General features: G+C 45.7%; 1 protein-coding gene across 6 annotated transcripts in view; it reads left to right on the top strand.

Moving 5' to 3' along the window:
• HERC2 (HECT and RLD domain containing E3 ubiquitin protein ligase 2) overlaps window positions 1-21,011 on the top strand; it is a 228,751-nt gene that overhangs the window by 151,097 nt on the left and 56,643 nt on the right. For all 6 annotated transcript variants that reach the window (XM_074992048.1, XM_074992040.1, XM_074992033.1 and 3 more), the window contains 5 exons: window positions 1,042-1,267; window positions 2,252-2,423; window positions 3,328-3,514; window positions 10,536-10,676; window positions 19,610-19,801. In XM_074992048.1, the coding sequence (XP_074848149.1) occupies window positions 1,042-1,267; window positions 2,252-2,423; window positions 3,328-3,514; window positions 10,536-10,676; window positions 19,610-19,801 (918 nt within the window). The remainder of the gene's footprint in view (window positions 1-1,041; window positions 1,268-2,251; window positions 2,424-3,327; window positions 3,515-10,535; window positions 10,677-19,609; window positions 19,802-21,011) is intronic.

Genomic DNA, 21,011 nt, shown 5'->3' with positions numbered 1-21,011 from the left:
TTTTGTTCCTTATTTGATAACATGGGATGTTTCAGAGACACGACCATCCTGCCTTTCACTGCTAAGATGCAGAAACAAACATAATATTTTCACAGTACATATTTCTGCTCTATATTGAGTGATAGCGTAAATATCATAATTGTACAGATCCCCAATAAAATCCATGTGCAAGCAATGTAATTATTTTCATCTGTGCCCAGAATTATGCATTAGTACATGAATCTGTTCACAGACTGAAGCTCTTACATGATATATTGGCGGGCCCCATACGCTACATTATTGCTCCCTTTTGTTCACTTTCACCAGGATGGGATGGGAGCTGGGGTGCCATGGGGAGGGAGGGGAGAAAAAGTTTAGGCTCTGGGAGGGAATGTGGGTATGGGAGGAGGTGAGGGGTTGAGCTCTGGGAGGAGTTTGGATGTGGGCTCTGGGCAGGGGCATAGGTTTGGGGTGTGGCTGAGGTTTAGGGGAGTGGTGTTTACCTTGGGCAGTTGCTGAAAAGGAACAGCACACCTCTCTGTCAATGGCTTCTAGGTAGGTGGTTTCTCTGTGTCTGTCTTGAGGCATCACCCCCACAACTCCCATTGGCCACAGTTTCTTTCCAGTGGGAGCTGCAGAGTTGGTGACCTGGGCAGGGGCAATGTAAGCAAACACACCCTCCCCTGGGGGGAGAAGATGTGCAGAGATGGTGCCAGCTGCTGCAAGGAGTGGCACAGACCAAGGGTGGGTAGGGAGCTTGTTTTAGTCCTGCTTCACTGTCAGGAGCCCCCAGCCCTTTTAAATCCCCAGGGCTCCTGGGCAATTGCCTGCTTTATCACTTCCTCCTTATACCTTCCCTATCTCCCCCAGTCGGCAGGCCTGTATATTAGCATATACCTAAAACCATCAACTGTTAAATATGAAGGTGATAAGTACTTTTAGAAATACCTTAATTTAGTAATGTAAGTCATTTAGAGACAAGATCCTGTCATACTAATTTTGGCAATAGCAATATGAAAGACTCAGTGAAACAAGCTAATGTGTAGAACTGTCCTTTGGCAGGTTTATGCTTGGGGTGACAACGATCATGGACAACAAGGCAATGGAACTACTACAGTCAATAGAAAACCCACTCTTGTACAGGGTTTAGAAGGCCAGAAAATTACACGTGTTGCTTGTGGATCTTCTCACAGTGTAGCATGGACAACAGTGGATGTGGCTACACCATCAGTTCATGAGCCAGTGCTCTTCCAAACTGCTAGAGACCCTTTAGGAGCTTTTTATCTAGGTAATACAAAGCTTTTGTTTTATTTTCTTAACATTTAAAAAATATTTCTTTGGGGACGCCTGTGTTTACGTGTGGCTAGCCAGGCAGAAGAGGGTAGAGGTAGATGAAAGCCATTTAAACACAGTGGCTTGCTGAAAATTGAGCAAGTTGGAAGAGCAACAATACTTGGGAAGCTAAAACATAGTATATCTAGAAGTTGTCATCTCATAGAAGGTTGCATTAGTTTGAACTTTCAAAATTTTTAAACTGTTTTTCAAAGTCCACAATTCATTAGCAAAAATGAAATCTTGCTTTACTGTAGATCTTGTCCTTTTTAAAATTTATTTTTATTTACTTATTTTTCATTCTGTGCCTGTCGCTTTGGGGCCTTCTGATTGGGGCTGTTGGACGCTATGGCAAAACTAAATCTCGGTATCTTATGCTTCCTAGCAAATAATTCTTCTTGATGCAAATGTTATGTTGCCTATTGTTGTTGTCTAAGGCAAATGACCACCATTAAACAGGGAGGTAGCGATCTATGATGGCACTTTCGCAGTTTATCAGAACCAAGATTTAGTGAGATTTGAGTAACAAAATTGTTCTATGTAAAATACCAGAATATTTTTGCTCTTCTTAATTTCTGTTAATGCATTAGCTATCTTTTTTACCTGAACAGGACTACATCGATACCCAAGCTTCAAAGATGTACACTGTCTATATAAATGCTCAAGTTATTGGCTAATATTTTTGTCCAAATAAAGCTTGTTTTGGAAGCCAGTAAACAAACGAGTGGTGTTGAAGTGCTCCTATTTTTGTAAGTTTTAGACGCTGTTTTATGTGAAATTTATGCTGAACTAGGTTCAGTGTTGGGTTTCATATCAGTATTACAGGAATTGCAGGCTAAGAATTTTTTCCAAAAGTGTCATAAAGCAGGTGTGAAACAAAACCAGTTATTGTTCACTATAGTCTTTTTTTCAAAAGCATGTCTGGCTCTCTCTTTCACAGGTGTTCCATCAGATGCGGATTCTTCTGCTGCCAGTAACAAAATCAGTGGTGTAAACAGTTCCAAACCTAATCGCCCTTCTCTTGCTAAGATCCTTCTATCGCTAGATGGGAACCTGGCCAAGCAGCAAGCATTATCTCATATATTGACAGCATTACAAATTATGTATGCCAGGTAGGCATGCCAGCATTCTTGTATTTTATGGAGGGAAGCATGGATGGTAAGCTGCTTCATACAGTTTCTCCCTTGCAATCTGTGGCCCATGGGCTGCATGTGGCCCACTGAGGTTCTGTCTGTGATGGACCACCTCGCTGCCCGTCTCCTCATGAGCCTCTTATCCATCAAGGTGCCAGAGGGATAGCTCAGGGTTTTGAGCATTTGCCTGCTAAACCCAGCGTTGAGTTCAATCCTTGAGGGGGCCATTTAGGGATCTGGGGCAAGTAGATGTTTAAAGAGAAAAGGTGGGGGAATGGTGCTTGGTCCTGCCAAGAGGGCAGGGGGCTGGACCCCTTGATCTTCTGAGGTCGCTTTCAGTTCTGTAAGATGTGTGTATCTCCATATTTAGTTCTGCCCCTTCCTCCCAGCAGTTTTGAAGCTTGTGAATCCCCTGATTTGTACTCCATTCCTGCTCTCTCTCTGCCCCTCCCTCCCAGAGCTGGAACTTCTACGAATCAACTGTTGGCAACTGTTCCAGCTCTGGGAGGGAGGGAGAGAAGTGGGGACAGAGTGCGAATGAGGCAATTGGTGTGCTGCAAAGGTTCCAGGAGGGAAAGGGAGGAGCAGGTAAGTGTGGGGCTCTGGTGTGCAAGAGGGGCAGGGGGGAGAGGGTGGGGGTAGGGAGCTAGGTACCCAGGCAGAATTCCAGTGGGTGGCATGCTGCTGTGGCCCACTGAGATGGAGGGTATTCATGCGGCTCCCTCATTATTTGCAGTTGCTTGTCACTACTGTAGACCACACACATTCAAACTTAACACTTTTAGTATTACTTCAGCTGAACAATATAACACTTTTCCAAGGAGAGGATGTGGTGCACCTCATATAAGTCTGTTCTCAACAGTTTTGTTCATTTTTGATTTAGAGATGCCGTAGTTGGAGCGCTGATGCCTGCAAGTATGATTGCACCAGTGGAATGTTGTTCTTCATCCCCGGTCCCACCACCAGATGCTGCTTCTGCAGGGAGCTCTGCTAATGGAGAGGAGTGTGTGCTAGCAATGGATGCTGAGGAGAGACTGAGCCCAAATCCCTGGCAGGACCGGAGAGGAGAAGTACGTAAATAAAACAAAATCAATTTTGCTATAAGAGCAATAATTTTGGAGGGCTGAAATAAAATAAACATTGAAGTATTTTCTTTTATTGAAATTTCTTTTATTGATAGTAACATGCATCTGTCAAACTTCTAAAATGAATGCTGTAAAGTATCTCTGTCAACTGCCTGATTTGGAAAGACTAATCGCTAATTGTGGTTAAATTGATCAACTCACAGCTGGCAAATCAGATAAAAATATAAGGATATTAAAATAATTTCTCACCATGTTTAATATGCAAAGATATTGACATTCTCATAATCAGGTATTGAAACAGTTTAAGAAGTAGAGTTGGATTTATCAATTGGATTTAAAAAAGGACAAATGACAAGACAAGATGAAGATTCAGTCTTTCTTCTTCGAGTGGTCCCCGTGGGTGCTCCACAGTAGGTGTCGGGCTTGCCCGGCGCCGCAGATTGGAATTCTTCTAGCAGTTTCCACTGGATTGTGCATGCGCCGATGCGCACTGCTGCCTTGCGCGCCCTCGGTCATGTGCACGATCCGGTCCCCGCCAGTTCCTTCTCAACCGCCAACGGCTGCAGATGGAATCCGCTCCGGCTCTAAAGCCTGAGACAGATAAGATAGTTCTTTTACTTGTTAGCTCATTGTTTTTACTATTATACAAAAAAAAAAAAAGTGGGGAAAAAAAAAAGCATACAAAATAGTAGAGAGAAGAGGAATGGAAGGGAGAGGGACGGACAAAGAAGGCTGTTTAAGCCGTCCGCTACCCTGAAGGCCATGAATGTTATTTGGGTTGTAGAACGCACTGATTAGCGTCTAAGTACCCTATTAACAGTAAAGACTCACCGCAATGGCTACCTTGGGGTTTAAGAAGTGTGAGTCATGCCGCGAGGCTGTGCCTGCCTCTGATGGGCATAGTGAGTGCATTCGTTGCCTGGGGGACTCCCATGTTACCCGGAAGTGTTCGCACTGCGCTAAGCTTACAGCCAGGGCCAGGAAGGATAGAGAGATGAGTCTCAAAATGATCTTGTTTTGATAAGGCCCTCCAGCCTGAGCCACCGGAGAAGCCTCACGCAGAAGGGCCCTCTGGGTCACAGAAAAGGAAGGCGGCGTCTTTGACCCCTCTGTGCAAAAGAAGAGGAAACTCTCCTCGGCTCGATCCTTGCCAGCGGTTCCAGTGAGCAGGACGAGCGGAACGCAGAGCCCTCAGCCGCGGGCTGATGAAAGCAGCAGTACAGTTGCGCACGTGGCTGGGGCCGGGCCTCCAACTATACAGCAGTCGGCACGGAGGGCGCTGTGGACGCCAGCGCGGCAAGCGCCGGAATCGGCGGCGGCGCCTCACACAGTACCAGCTATCATGGCGCAGGGGCACCCAGCATGGGGCCCAATGGCGCCAGAGGAAGCTACCCGCGCGGCACCGACAGCGGGGCCGAGATCCCTGGCACGGGAGGGGGCAGTACCCACCCTGCAGGGGCGGGGGAAAGCCAGAGCCAAAACCCGGCACCTCAGTCCGTCTCCAGACAGGGCTGCAATGCCCTTATCACCCAGGCACCCCCCCCCGCCCCGAGATACACACACCACGTCGCCGGGCAGCAACTCCACTGGCTTATTTCGGACCTCCCTCTCTGTTTCTCCAACCACCTTCGCCTTGGCTCAGGCCTCCTTCACCCTTTTTGGGCATGGATCCCTATGAGTACTATCATAAACCAGCTTCAGTGGTCCAAGTCTCCATCACCGGGCCCTTGTCCATGTTGTTATGGCTATCCCCATCATACCGAACACCGACATAGTAGGTCTAGATCCAGGGGCAAATCCCCTCCCCCTCCTCGCCAATACTCCCGTGTACACTCTCGCTCTGGGAGAGGAATGCAGCTGTCCCAGGGAGAGTTAGGTCCAGAGTCCCAAGACTTTCCTTCACAGCCCACGAGGGAGCAAGCATACCAGTGAACTCGGGAGCCAGAGGACTTGGGGGAGGTTTATCCCTGCGGTTCCTCCTCATCCTCCCCAGATGAGGCAGTTGTCCCCAGGGATGTCTCCCCTCCAGATGACCTTAAACAATTCCAAGAGCTGTTCAAAAGAGTAGTGTACACGCAGGACATTCAAATAGCAGAGGTACAGGAGAAGCATCATAAACTCCTGAAAAATTTGAGACCCCCAGCTTCATCTAAAATTGCTATCCCACTGGATGAAGCCATTATCGAGTCAGCCACTAACATATGGCAGACTCCAGCCCTCCACGAATAAAAGGGCAGATAAGAAATACTTCGTCCCAGCCAAGAGCATGGAATTCCTGTTTAGCCACCCACAGCCCAATTCTTTGGTGGTCGAATCGTCCCAGCAGAGGTCGAAGACGCCTCAGTACAAATCAGGGGGGTCAGATAAAGATGCTAAGAAATTAGAGCTGTTCAGCAAGAAGGTCTCCTCCTCCTCCTCTACCTTATTATTGAGAATGGCAAACTACGTGGCACATTTATCAAACCATAACTTTGACAATTACTCTAGACTCGCCTCTCTCATGGATTCCCTCCCAGAGGACGAGAAGCCAGTGTTAAAGGCGGTTGTCTAGGAGGGCTACGTGGCCTCGCGAACGGGAGTTCAGATTGCCCTGGACGTGGCGGACACAGCGGCATGCTCAACAGCTGCAGCAGTGGTAATGCGTGGGGAATCCTGGCTCCAGATGTCTGGTATCCCCGGAGATCTACAGGCGAAGATCGCGGATCTTCCCTTCGACAAGCAAAAGCTGTTTGCAGAATCAACCGACTTGGTCCTCCACTCTAGCAAAGATTCAAGGGCCACACTTAAGACCTTGGGTATCTACACTCCTCCATACAAGAAAAAGGAGTTCTATCCTCAGCAAAGGCGCTACGCTTACCGACCACAACGTGCACAATATCAGCGAGGCTATGACCAAGAGCGCCATCAACAGCAGCAACAGTACAGGGCCCCCAGACAGTGTTCTCAACAAAGTCACACAACCTTGGGGCAAGCCCAGAGGCAGCAAGTTTGACGGGTATGTCGAGGACTGCACTATCAACACCATCGCTTAATACCACTCTCATCTCATGTTCCATCATCACCTCAAACCGTTCCACTCCCAATGGCAAAAGATCACAACAGACAAATGGGTGCTGGAAATTATAGCCACGGGTTACACGATCCCCTTCCAGTCACTACCACCAACGAAACCTCCCAACTGGCCTGTTCTCAGGGACCCCTCTCACGAGGCGAGGCTGAAGCAGGAGGTAGATCACCTCATGTTCATAGGGGCGGTGGAAAGAGTGCCAGAACAATTCCAAGGGAAAGGTTTTTACTCACGCTACTTCCTAACAGAGAAGAAAACAGGAGGCTGGAGGCCGATTTTGGACCTATGGGGCCTCAGCCGATACTTGCGCAAGCAGCGCTTCCAGATGATTACAGTTGCCTCCATACTTACGGCACTGGACGATGGAGACTGGCTTGCAGCCCTCGACTTACAAGATGCTTACTTTCATATAACAATCCACCTGGCACACAGACGCTTCCTCTGCTTCACGGTCAGCAGGGAACACTTCCAATACAGGGTTCTTCCGTTCGGCCTATCCTTGGCATCCAGAGTTTTACCAAAACCCTGGCAGTGGTATCAGCTTACCTGCACAGGCAGGGTGTATTTATTTTTCCATATCTGGACGACTGCCTACTGAAAGGGGCCTCAAAGGCAGAGGTCCTACACCTGATACGCGTCACCGCGAACACGTTTACTTCGCTGGGCATAGTTATCAACCTTGCAAAGTCAAAGACTGAACCCATGCAAGATATAGAGTTCATAGGGGCGCGCATAAACTCTATCGCATCAAGAGTATACCTGCCCGACGCCCGCTTTCGCACCATCAAATCCTTGGTGCAAGTCATGATGCATAGCCCCGCGGTGCTGATCCTAACATGGCGGCCGCCACGTTTGTGGTACAGAATGCCAGATTACACATGCGAAACCTGCAGCATTGGCTGGCGAGTGTTTTACAGACCGGCAGCCCATTCCGTCCATAGGGTAGTATCGCCCACGACGGAGGTACGGAAGTCACTAGCATGGTGGGCAGATCCCAAGAACCTGCTAGTGGGAGTGCGCTTCCACCAACCACAAATTTCCATTTTTCTTACAGCCGACGCCTCCCACATAGGATGGGGAGCGTACATGGGCAGCAAGGGTGACGCAAGGGCTATGGTCCCCCATCGAACAGACACTGCACATAAACGTACTGGAGCTCAGAGCAGTGTTCAATGCGTGCAGACATTTTCGAGAATACCTGCACGGCAAAGTAGTCGGGATCAATACCGACAATACCTCCACCATGTTCTACCTCAGTCGACAAGGAGGGGCACGGTCCTGTGCGCTATGCACAGAAGCAGTCCGATTGTGGAATTGGTGCATTGCCAACAACAACAACGTTGAAAGCCTCGTACTTGCTGGGCACCCACAACGTGAAGGCAGATCAACTAAGCAGGCTCTTTGCACTCACACACAAATGGCAGATCCGCTCCGACCTGCTACGAGGCATATTTCACACCTGGGGATTTCCCCAAGTCGATTCGTTTGCCTCCCAGCGCAACAAGAAATGCCCTCAGTACTGCTCCAGAGCAGGAATAGGGTGGGGATCCCTGGGGGATGCCTTCATGATCTCATGGAAGGGCCCTCTACTCTACACGTTTCCCCCCCACAACACTTATCCACAGGGTTCTGCACAAAGCCAGAAGGGAGAGAGCTCGCATGATACTCATAGTTCCAACTTGGGACCGACAACAATGGTTTCCCCTGCTTCTGCGCATGTCGGATCGTCCACCACTCCCCCTACTGGTAGTGCGGGACTTACTCACTCAGGCTCAGGGGTCCATAGTGCACCCGCACCCTCAGGGACTCCACCTACAAGCATGGTTAATCCATGGCTCAGCGCCTTAGAGAGCACATGTAAGGAGGGAGTAAGGCAAATCTTAGAGTGTAGCCGAAGGACCTCCACCAGGAGGACTTACGAACAGAAATGGACACGCTTTACCACCTGGTGCTCTTCCAACAGTTAGCTTCTCTTGACGTTCCTATAACTGTAATTCTAGAATACCTGCTGGACCTCAAACGAGACGGGCTCTCTCTATCCTCGCTAAAGGTCCACCTCACAGCTATATCAGCTTTTCGGCACAAAGAGGAAGGGCCCACCTTATTCACCCATCTTATTGTCACAAGGTTCTTGAAGGGGCTGGTAAACCTGTACCCTCCTCGAAAACCGCTACCACTGTTGTGGAGTTTGGGCTTGCTACTCTGCACGCTATCGGGACCACCCTTCGAACCATTAGCCGCGGTACCCCTCCGACTACTTGCCATGAAAACGACCTTCCTTCTTGTGATTACGTCAGCCCGCAGGGTGAGCGAGCTCGCAGCAGTGATGGCAACACCGCCCTGCACAGTATTCTCAAAGGAGGCGGTGATCTTACGGTTACACCTAGCCTTCGTTCCGAAAGTTTCCTCAGAGTTCCACATTAATGATCCAGTAGTATTATCCTCGTTTTACCCGAAGCCTCACAGCTCCAGCAAGGAGGCGCGCCTCCATCTCCTAGATGTGAGGAGGGCGTTGGCCTTTTACATAGACAGAACTAAGCCCTTCCGGAAAATGGACAGGCTTCTTGTGTGTCTCGCTCCCAGGTTGAAAGGGGAAGGCCTCTCTTCCCAGAGAATTTCAAAGCACATTGTGTCCTGTATAAAACTGTGCTACAAGCTTTGAAAGACCCCTTTGCTAGCCCTGCCCAGGGCTCACTCCACCAGAGCGGTGGCGGCATCAACGGCCTTCTTCAAGGGAATCGTGTTGAAAGACATTTGCAGAGCAGCGGCTTGGTCATCCTACGACACATTCGCCAAGCATTACGCCCTGCATCGGGTGTTCGATGAGGATACCCGTCTGTCAACAGCAGTCCTCTTGGGGGCAACCTGCACATGAATCGAGTACCCACCTCCTTACTTGGGGTTACTGCTGGGTAGTCACCTACTGTGGAGCACCCACAGGGACCACTCGAAGAAGAAAGAAGTTGCTCACTTGTAGTAACGATGGTTCTTCGAGATGTGTCCCCGTGGGTGCTCCACTACCCGCCCATCCTCCCCGCTTTGGATCTCTGTCCGGTGTTTTTCAGGAGTATCCGGGGTGGTTGGTCAAGGAACTGGCGGGGACCGGATCGCGCACATGACCGAGGGCGCACAAGGAAGTGGCGCGCATCAGCGCATGCGTGATCCAGTGGAAACTGCTAGAAGAATGCCGATCTGCGGCGCTGGGCGAGCCCGACACCTTCTGTGGAGCACCCACGGGGACACATCTCAAAGAACCATCGTTACTACAAGTGAGTAACTTCTCTTTTTTTCAAGTACAATAAATAATTGTAACACTATTTCTGTTGTGCTGATGGAAAACCAGATAGAAATATATTACGTGGGTACTTCAGAGCTAAAGGAGTAATAATAGTCTTCTCTGTTTCCCTATGCTGGCCTAGTTGTTTGCCCTGCCTACCTGTTACATCTTGTCTTTTTATAGACTATACTCTCTTTGGGATAAGAACTGTCATCTTACTGCATGATTGTGCAGTTGGGCCCTGATTAAGGGCTTGTCATCACTGTAAGCTAAATCAGAGGTACTGCTATCGAAGTAGCAGCATCTGTTTAGTGAGTCTAGTAAAGATAAGCTAATGGGAGCGTGTCTCCAATCGACCTAGTGCGATGTAGGGACTGTAGTAAGTTGATGTACGTTATGTTGAATTTGGTTATGTGGTAACTGAAGCAGCGTAACTTAGGTCAACTCAGTGCTGTGGAGAAGACAAGCCCTTAGTTCGCCAGTGGGCACCATTGCAATATAAAGGTTCATACAGGAACTGGATTTCTTGAATGAGATGCTGCTATATTTAGGCATCTCTTGTCTGAGCATGAATTGTCTTCAGAGTTCTTTTTAAAGTCTAGTTAAGCTTGTTTAGCATGTGCAGTAATGCCATCTGGCTAACTATTATGGTTTTTAACTAGGTTGTTTCTTCAGAAGATGCTGTGACACCCTCTGCTGTAACTCCCTCAGCTACTGCTGCCTCTTCTCGTCCCTTCATTCCAGTCACTGATGATCCTGGAGCTGCCAGCATCATAGCAGAGACCATGACCAAAACCAAAGAAGTAATGTTTCTAATATTTTTAAGATTATAGGCTTTATTATATATTTCCACCGAACAGTTGTATTGTTTTGGTATTTGATAGGTTATGTCATCAGAGTAAAAATAGATTTCTAGTGCTACAGCAACTGCCATATACATGCTGTCTTACAGGGAAAGTCAGGCTTGCAGTCACTTCTGAATTCACTGCTTACTACTACATGTCCTGCTTCTTGTTGAGAATGCAATGCAACTCTGTGTACGTGGTCAATTTTGTGTACTGCAAATGTATTTTTATATTGTTACACAGAGGTGGTTGAAATATTTTTGAAAAAAATTCATATAAAAACACCTTTTTTGTCAAAGCTGAAATGTTTCATGTACAAGTATCTTATTTTGACAAAGATTTAGTTGGAAAGGTCTCATGATCAGGATGGAATTTCCGGTAAGGGAAAGAGACTCAAGAATAATCAGTAGCTTGGTAGTTAGATCACTGATGTAGGAGACCCAGAGGAAAAGTAGAAAGAGGGGACCCTGTCCCACAATAATCAGTAATGGTCTGGTGCTGAGAGCACTTACCTGGGATTTGTGGGGGCCCAAGTCTAAGTGCAGATCTACACTAGAAGTGATACATCAGCATAGCTGCAGCACACCAGTGAAGATATGCCAACAGGAAAGCAGTCTCCCATTGGCATAATTACACAGCCTCAGTGAGGTGGAAGCTATGAGTGAGAAAGCGTATCTCAACACAGTATTGATGTGCACAGTTCGTTGTCAATAACCGTGGGCTCAGCGCCCATTGGTGTCTGATGAGACTAGCTCTGCACCAATCTACTATGTCATCTATCCGTTCTCTGTGAGGTCTGCTTCTCCTATTTGAACTGTCCATTATGCCAAATACCAGGGTCTTGATTTTTTTTGTTCATCGTTCATTCTGCAAATATGTCCAAATTGTTGTAGCTTCTGTTTTATAACCTTCTGCAGCAGGTTCTCTTTCGGCTGTATCTTCCTATATAATTCCTCATTGGTGACCTTCTGCATCCATCCTATTCTCAGAATCTTTCTATAACAGCTCCTTTCAAACACCAATATTTTTTCTTTTCCAATCTTTCATTATCACCCATGTCTCACATCCATACAACATGCTGCTGAATACACACGTTTTCAAGATGCTCAGCTTTGGTCTTAAACTTAATTGCTCTGCTTTTCCAGATCTTATCCGTCACTTTCAAACTCCCTCTTGCTGTTGCTATTTCCTTCTTATAGTCTAGATCATTCGTTACGTTGCTCCCCAGATATGTGAACTTCTCTACATTTGCTAGTTCAATACCATCAACACTGATCATCCTTCCTATTTCCTTATCTCCAAATACCATTGTTTTTGTTTTATTGATGTTCATAATCAGTCCGTACTGCTCCCTTCTTCATTTAACACCTGCACTGTTTTCGCTAGCTTCTCCTCATCTTCCTCAATGATAACTATATCATCCGTGAACCTCAAGTTGTAAATTCCTTTCCCATGCACAGATATCCCTTCTACCTCTTCCTTGATCTTGTCCATTGCTCTCTTCAGATGTGCGATGAAGATACTTGGTGATATTGGATCTCCCTGTCTCATACCTCTACTCGTTTTAAACCAACTTCCCAACTCCCCGCATGTTCTCACCGTTGCCTCCGCATTATCATTTGATATCCTTCAACAACTGTGTCAGTCTGCTACCCGCTCCACATGACTTTAACACCACCCAAGTAACTTTCTGATCTATACTGTCAAATGCCTTTTGAAAAATGAAAAAGCAAGTGTATACATTTTGTTCTTTTGTCGAGCTTTCTCTGCTATCAGTCTTACTGCCAATATCTGCTGTATGGTACTTCTGTCTTTTCTGATCCCCGCTTGCTCATCTGCTGTATGCTCTTCTGTCTGCGATCTTAAACTCTCAGTCAATATCAGCACCTTGCCTAGAGGACTCGTTAGGGTAATCATTCTGTAGTTCTTGCACTCCAATGTACTTCCTTTCTTGTGTATTTTCACTAGCACAGATCTTGTCCATTCCTTAGGTGCCTTCCCTTCTTTCCATGGAATATTACATAGTTGGTGTATTTCCTGAATCATGCTTTCTCCACCATATTTGATCATCTCTCCTGTGATCTTATCATTTCCAGGGCTCTTGTTGTTCTTTAATCATTTCACTACTTTTTCTACTTCCTCCTTTGAAATATCGGTTTCGCTCTCTATGTTCAGGGGAGATACCTCTTTCAATTCTTCAATCAGTCTCTCTGAGACACTTGGGTCCAACTGTGCTTTGTATAGATCAGTGCAATATCTCATCCATCACTGCACAATCTTCTCCCTATTCATGAGCACTTCTTCGTTCTCATCGTTGATCGCCATCTGCTTTGGTTTCCATTTCCTATTAATATTCCTAATTTTCTTATCCAGCTCCCTGGTCTTAATACCTCTCTTTATCTTCACATTGCTCCTCTAACCATTTCTCCTTATCCTTTCTGGCTGCTTTCCTTACCTCATTGCATTTCACCCTATATTGCTGTTCTGCCATCTCAGAAGCATCCCTTCTGATCTTCAACACTCTCTTCTCTTGAACCAACTTCAATGTCTCCTGGGTAATCCACTTCTTATTGATCTTTTCTTCTTCTGGAACAGTCTGCTCAATTGCCTCTTCTTTAGCGATGGCTATCCCTGTGACTCTCTTATGTAGGTCTTTCTTTGTGGCGATATTCTTAGTCTTTTCTTTGAGTGCTGTTCTTTATGCATTCCCTGTTTCTTCCGCACGTAGTCTTGCCACGTCTCTTCTTTTCTTAAACTGTCTTACATTTTCTTTGGATTGATTTCTTTTGATTTGATTTCTTTTCATTTTCTTTTTCTTACATTTTATGTTTGCCATCACTAGACTATAGTCTGAGTCTATATCCGCTCCTTGGAAAGTTCGGCATTGCTGTACTGATGTTATCCATCTTCTTATGAAAATCATATCTATCATGTTCTTTGACTTCCCATCATTTGATCGCCACATCTACTTCCTACAGTCCTTTTGGTTGGAATCTCGTGTTGGAAATCACCATATCGTGCTCTGCAGCAAACTCTAGCAGTTTCTCACCTCGTTCATTTCTTTCTCCATATCCAAACCTTCCCATGACACTCTCCCAACCTTCATTATCTGTTCCAACCTTCACATTCCAGTCTCCTCTGATGATGAACACATCTTTCTTCGGTATCCCCTCCACTGTCTTTGTCAAGTCTTTACAGAATAGCCCAGTCTCTTCCTCCGTATTGTCCGACATGGGTGCATACACCTGAATGACTGAGATGTTTGGAATGGTTTTTCTTCAAATCTCTCTGCCATCATTCTTGCACTTATGCGTTTGTATCCTAATAATGCTCTTCTAGCTGTTTTGCTAAGAAGGAATCCAACTCCTGCTTCATGCTTTGTTTTGTTTCCTGACCAAATGACTTTGCAACTGCATATCTCTCCTGATGCCGTCCGATGCATCTCTGCCAGTGCAAGTCTATCACATCAGTATCTCTCCATCTCCTTCTGAAACAGCTCTATTTTTCCAGTTGCCCACAGTGTTCGGACATTCCATGTTCCAATGGATAGCGTATGTGTCAGCTGTAATTTTCTTTCGGTAGCCAACTTATCGACTCAACCCCGATAGCTCGATTGGTATCACAGACCTTGTTTATCCGGGTGATGTCCGAGCCGGCATCTTTTAACATTTGGTTGTACTGGCATCAGATTTAATATGTGTTGTTTGACAGTCAGCTCATGGACACACATCTGACCAACCCTCCTCCTTCATCCAGGCTTGGGACTGGCATGGAGCTCGCAGTGGCTTCGTGGTGCAGTTGCACAGTTCTTAGCTCACTCTAATTTGAGTTGCTTGCATGGTTGTCTTTTTTTGTGCCCCTAAATGAGGTATATTAGATTGATTTAGGGTAGGTCTACGCTTCCACTTTTGTCTCAGCCTCAAATTATGCAGAGTTGAATCTCCTATCCTCAGTGAGAGACATAACCACTGAGTTTCTGGTTATTCTGGGTTGGTAGTCTCGTACATACGTTACCCTAAAATTTGAAAGGTCTATTTTCAGTTCTATTGTAGAATGAAAAACATTTTTTGAAAGCTTGATTTCCCCTCCCCCTCCCTGGAATGAAATCTGTTTGTTTTTCTAGTCAGCCCTTTCTTAGAATGGAAAAGTATTGTTTACATATGTGGGTAGTAATTTTTATGGTATAATACAGTATGGTATAGTACTCTTTCATATGGTGTAGTGATTCCTAAATATGCCTCTCCCCATAACCTTGCTAGCATGTGTTAGTTCATAAAATCAAGAAAGAAAATAGTTTAGTTTTTCCGTAAGACTTTAAGGATCCAACAGTCAGTTTTGTATTGTCGTTTTGTGGCTTGATATTCTGTTTGTCATCATATTTTCTCTTTTAATTAGTTAGGGCTGTCAGAAAATAGGAGCTGAACACTTTATAATTTTGCCATAACTTCTTACTAACTAGTCATAACTGGATACAGCTGATAGATGCTTATTATTAAGCCCCTACTTGAATCATGGGTTGATTTGTTCAAAAACTTTAGTTGAGTTGCACACAAGCCATACAAAGTCACAGAAAAGTAATAATGGCCCTTACTATTTGTTGTAATAAGATCCATTATTATTTTTCTACAGTTTTCCTCTGTCAGCTGCCTGGGGCTCCCATGATCAAAACAGTGACAGAAGCCAAATATTGCAGGATCCACAATTTCTGTGCTATCACAAATTAAGTAGGCTTGTGAGTGTGTGTGTGTGTGTGTGTGTGTGTGTGTGTGTGTGTGTGTGAGAGAGAGAGAGAGAGAGAGAGAGAGAGAGAGAGAGAGAGAGAGAGAGAGATATCTGTAAGATTAGTGACCTTGCAATTATCTTTACATTTACAAGATTCAGGTGAAAGAGAAACGTTTCCGCCAATGGGGCGGAAATGCAAATAAGATTATCTATTTGACCTTTTGGGTTTCAACCCAGGCTGCCTGCCCTGCAACTCTGGGGCTTTCATTATTATGCAGCTGTGGCTTGCAGCTCTGACACCAGCAGTGAAAATATGAACATAGAGGTTATACCTTTAGCTTCCATTGCCCAGTTAATTTTCCTTTTTTGATTTTCATGTCCAGTTTCTCCCTCCCCCCGACCCTTAGTCCTGAATGTCCCTAGAACCATCTTCCTGCAGTGTCCAACTCTTTCCAGGAACAGAAGCTGTTAAGGTCCCTGCTCCTTTAGAGAGACAAAAACAGCAGCATATCATCATGACTGGAGTTAGCAATTACTTAATTTCAGTCAAAACACTGGATTGGTATTTCAGGTAAAAAAGTAAAATATTTGTTGAATTAATAAAGAATTGTTAAGCGAGTTCAAGTATAAGGGATAAAGACAGAAAAGGTTACAAAAAGAAAGTAAAAAATACTTATTAGTCACTAACCAACCTTAACAAGCTATAGTCTTTTTTCAAGTTACTTTCCTCCCGTTTTCCTTTTCCATCAGTGGTTGACTAGTTCTTAGTCAGTCTTCCCACGCAGTCCCAAGTGCTTGTTTTTCTTGTCTCCTCAGGTGAGGGATAACTTTATGGTTCAGTGCCCCCCACCCTCCCTTTGTAGTTTAGTTAGCCTCTGAAAAGTAGCTTTTTCCAAGTTCTTGAATGCTGCTTCATGAGGCAGGAAGGCTTCCTGGGTTACCACCTCCCCTCCCCATTGTGGTTAAGTGATTGCTTTTCCCCTGTTTGCCCTGCTGATTGTTTGACTGGTATGCAAATGTGCTTTTCTATCTTCAGTCACATCTTGCTCAATTTACAAGGAAAATGCATTCAAAACTGCATTCTGTTCTCTGAGGATGAGAGGAGAACCTGTGTATCATCTCCCCCTGACGTGCTGGGTTTAAACACGTTTGTCAGAATATCAGCACATCTGTGTTTATCCTTTGTTCAATGACTCTGTATATCTCACTCAAGCATATTAATGATAGGTGAATTCCTAATTTTTCACTGACTTTACAAGATGCCTTTTAGATATAAATTATAAAATAGTGAGTTGGGGCACACTGAAACTGGGTTGGGTTGGGTTGGGCTGGACCAGCTGACAGTCACTGCTTCATACTAAGCAGTGCTTGTCTTCTGGCATAGAGATGCTCTTGGTCACATTATTAAACTTAAATTTTGTCTTGGAATGCTTTCCCATCCCCATTCCGCTGCTGGTGTAAGTTAGCTTAGTGAACTAGAATTTGAGATTTTTCCCTTCATTGTGTCCATTGGGATGGATTATGTGTCCTCTGCTGCACAGTGGTCCAAAGGTAGAACCAGCTCCCATCTGTTCCTTCTTACCACCTGTGATGGTTGTCAGGGTATGCAAACTTACTACCACAAGTGTTTTCTTCTACGTCTTTTGTTGTTAGGTGTTTGGTACTTATATCGTCTTATTATACAGCCCTTTTTTTTTTCTTCTTTTACTGGAGTATTTAGTATCCATTTTGGTTCCTGGTGGTTCTGAGTATTGATGCATGATGCTGTGACATTCCACAGTCCTCAGACTTTAAACCTTGCAATGTATACAAGAAGCTGATGACAGTCAGGGGCCTGCACTCTAGGCACCTCCCAGAAGCTCACATCAGGGACAGGTGTGAAATTTGAAGGGACTCGAAACTGAGAACTAAAAAGTACTAGAACTCCTTTTTACTCAGTCCTGCCCCATCTTCAGAACCTTCCTACTTGGCGTAAGCAGTAAGTGCCTTTATTTTGGTTAGGAATTCTCCTCCTGGCATGGCAGTCCTGACATTTATCTTCTTCAGTACTAAAGGAGGAGATCAGTGCCATAGGCACGAATTTAGGAGGTCTAGCAAAGGCATGCTAAAGCTACTGCTGATTTGCATTCTCATCAATGCCGATACTCCACCCGAATGAAAAACGTAAGGGGAGTTGATAGGAGAGTTTCTCCTTGAGGCGCACTCCTCCCCCAGACAGTGGAGATGGCACTGTAACTTGATCTAAAGTGTGTTGACTCTAGCTATGCTATTCACATAGCTGGAGTTGTGTACCTTAGTTCAGCATTGCACCCCTAGTTAAGACTGGCCTGGGAGACAGCATTGTCCAGTAGATTGAGTTCACCTGTCGAGCTGAGAAGCAAGTTAGTGTGTGCATAGTGCCAAGCAGTTCTGTTTCTAGAGAAGGTAGAAGCTCAAGTGGTGTCATTCGCTCAGGTATAGATACTGTTGAGATGGACTGTAAGTAGCACCTTTTTCAACAGTGCTGTCCTCTTTGGCTCAGCAGAACTAAGACTCTCCTGGTGCTGTCAACACCTGAGGCCTGTGCCAAGGCAGGTGATCTACTGAGCCTTTTTTTTTGCTAGTGGTTCAAAAAACACTATGCCTGATACCAGCATCCACCCACAAAGACTTGCTGGCTGTTAGTATTCAGTACCAAGTACCAGGGTGCTCTGGTACCATTTCACGTGCTCTGGTACCATTTCACACAGTGCATTTGAGAGGCAAAGTATACTATAATTTCTCCAGTGCCATCCTCTCCTCACTCTTATCACTGCTCCCTATCACCATGAAATATCACACCTTCCACATTGAATGACTAGGTTACATTATCTGAGTCAGAAATTGGGTCTCTTGTGTCACAGCCTTGTCATGTAAAATATCACTTTGCTGTGAGAGATTTTTACTGTTGCTATCCAGTAGAGGCTCCATTTTGGTTGGTTGTTAGGGAGCTGTGGTCAGGAAAAAGTGGCACTCCACTGTAGACAGTCTTCTACTAGGAAAAGGTACATCTTCACTGTCATCCAAAATTGCACACTGTAGAGGCTTTTTGCTTCCATATCAGTCAGGCAATGCAGTAGTTCCTCAAGATGCGTGAGAGTTGTGTTCCATTAAACCTTCTTGTATCTCAAATTTCGGGGAAGTTAGGTGAGTTTGGGTGGTGGGTTGCGGCTGGGAGGCAGGACTAAGCCTGGGGTAGGTTATAGCAGCACGAGGATGGAACTGAGCCAGGGCGTGTGGGGGTTGGAGCAGGGTCTGCGGAGGTGATGGGCAGGGGGCTGGAGCCCAAGCCCTGTGTGCCACTTGAGGGGCTGGAGTCCAAGCCCATGCAGGGCTGTAGTGTGCCGGGGCTGGGAGCCCTGTGCGCAAGTTGGGGATGAGCCAGGACTGTGTGGGGTGAGGGGGACTGATCCTGAGAGGGAAAGGAGGTTTTAGCTCTGTAGCTGCCTGCAGCAGTGGGCAGCTAACGGGGCTGAAACCCTTCTTCCTACCTTCCAAGAGCGGTGCTGCTGTCAGCTTGACAGCAGCACCGCTCTGGGAAGGGCGGTTTAGCCCGCCAGGCTGCCTGTAGTGGCAAGCAGCTAGGTGGGCTAAAAGTCTTCCCTCTTCCTTCCCAGAGCAGTGCCTAGTGCTGCTCTGGGAAGACAGGGGGGTAGGGGTTCTTAGCCTGCCTAGCTGCCTGCTGCTGTGGGAAGCTAGGCAGGCTGACAGCCGTGTGTCTTTAAGTTGTGTGAAACTCCTGTTAAAGTGAGTTTCTGGCAACCTGAAGGTGTGTAAAACGAGGGTTTACTGTAAACTTATCAGCATTCTTCCCCAATCCTCATTTTCGTAAGAATGAGGAGAGACTCCAGACATTTGATGCTAGGAGAGCGGTAGCTCTACCCTTTTTGCCATTGTGAAGTACTAGGAGACAGTGGGTGCGCAGGCTCCCTGATGCGTACCTCCAAGAGAAAAAAGTCTCTGACACTAGTGCGTTGGGCATGCACACATCTGAAATTGAATGGATATGTCCAATACATCTCAAAGAACAAAAGTTACGTAACAGGTTAGTGACTGTGTTGTGCTTTTTTGGCAAAATAACTCAGCCTGTTACATAAAATGTTTCTCCCATCTTCTTCATTGGTTATGTATTTCTTCAATTTCTCTTTCAGGATGTAGAAAGCCAAAGTAAAGTATCAGGTCCAGAACCCCAATACTTGGACGAGTTCACTAGTCTGTTAGTACCCGATGACACACGAGTCATGGTTGACCTGCTGAAGCTTGCTGTCTCCAGCAGGGCTGGTGAGAAGGGAAAGGATGTTCTTTCTGCTGTGCTGTCTGGAATGGGCACTGCCTACCCACAGGTCAGTCAGAGTAATTGTTATCTTGCTGAATTTTAACTACTCTTTCTTCTTTCTCATTCTGTTGAGGTGACTTCTAGGAGTGGAAGGGTTAAGTTCAGAATGGATAGGTTTTTACAAACATGAAGACTAATGATGATCATACAAGTAGATGAACCCAAATACCTTTAATTGGAATACCAAATGTATGTAGAGGTTTGGTGTAAAAAATCAATGAGAACAGATACTATAAATTTGTGAAGGTACCAGTTAGCTTTCAAAGCTTAAATCTGACTAACTAGATTTGCTAATTTGATAAATATTACCGCCAGTGCTAGAACGGAATTGAATTAGGGTAACCCATTTTTAATGAGTCAAGGAAGCACTATCTCACTGACTTTTTAACACTGTGTGTTTCAGACCTACATTTGCCTTGGATGGTCATTTTAAAAGTAGGACACTTGGTTAGTCTTAATCAACAATTTTATTAATTCGTTACCTATCTCTTAGGTATAAATAACCTACGGTTTAAGTTTAGATGGACTGAACGTTCTAGGCATGTACTGAACACAAAACATGCGGTTTCATAAGCAATTAGCATATACCAGTGTTGGGTCCCAGGATCTATACTAAGGAACAAATCACTGCTTTCTTTCTACATTTGCTTGTAACTATCAGTTAGCATGTCCCTGGTGGTATTTACCTTGCTGTGATGGGGGATGATCAAGAGAAGGTCCGAGAGGGAGTTCCATTTGCCATCCCCCACACCCTCCATTGAGTTGGTACTGGATGCCTCAGACTGTGACTGCAGCGTACCTCAGGGATCTCCAGACTAGTGTTCCCTGTAAGCTGAGCACTTGGACATACACCCAAGAGAGATTCAGGAGCTGCCCAGCTGATTAGCGAAGCACTCACAGCCACCTACAGTTGACGGCTGTGTTTCTGTTGGTTGTGCATATCCCCACATGCTTTGGGACATACCACAAAATTAATTCCTCACAGGGATAGAAAAAATTAGAAGGAATTCTGCTCCAGGGAGTGGTTTGCTTGGTATGCAGGGGTCTTTCTTCCTTACCTGTCAGGAAAGATGGTGCAAGTCCTGACAGACAAACATAACCTCAGTGTTCTACATCAGTGTACAAGGGGGAGAATGTACAACCCTTTGCCTTAAGGCACTTTGACTCTGGGACTGCTGCATCAATTATGACACCCACCTTGGAAGCTTGCCACCTCT

The sequence above is a fragment of the Carettochelys insculpta genome, chromosome 1 (genome assembly GCF_033958435.1).
Source record: "Carettochelys insculpta isolate YL-2023 chromosome 1, ASM3395843v1, whole genome shotgun sequence".
NCBI lineage: Eukaryota > Metazoa > Chordata > Testudines > Carettochelyidae > Carettochelys > Carettochelys insculpta.
This window is presented reverse-complemented; position numbering and strand designations above follow the sequence as displayed.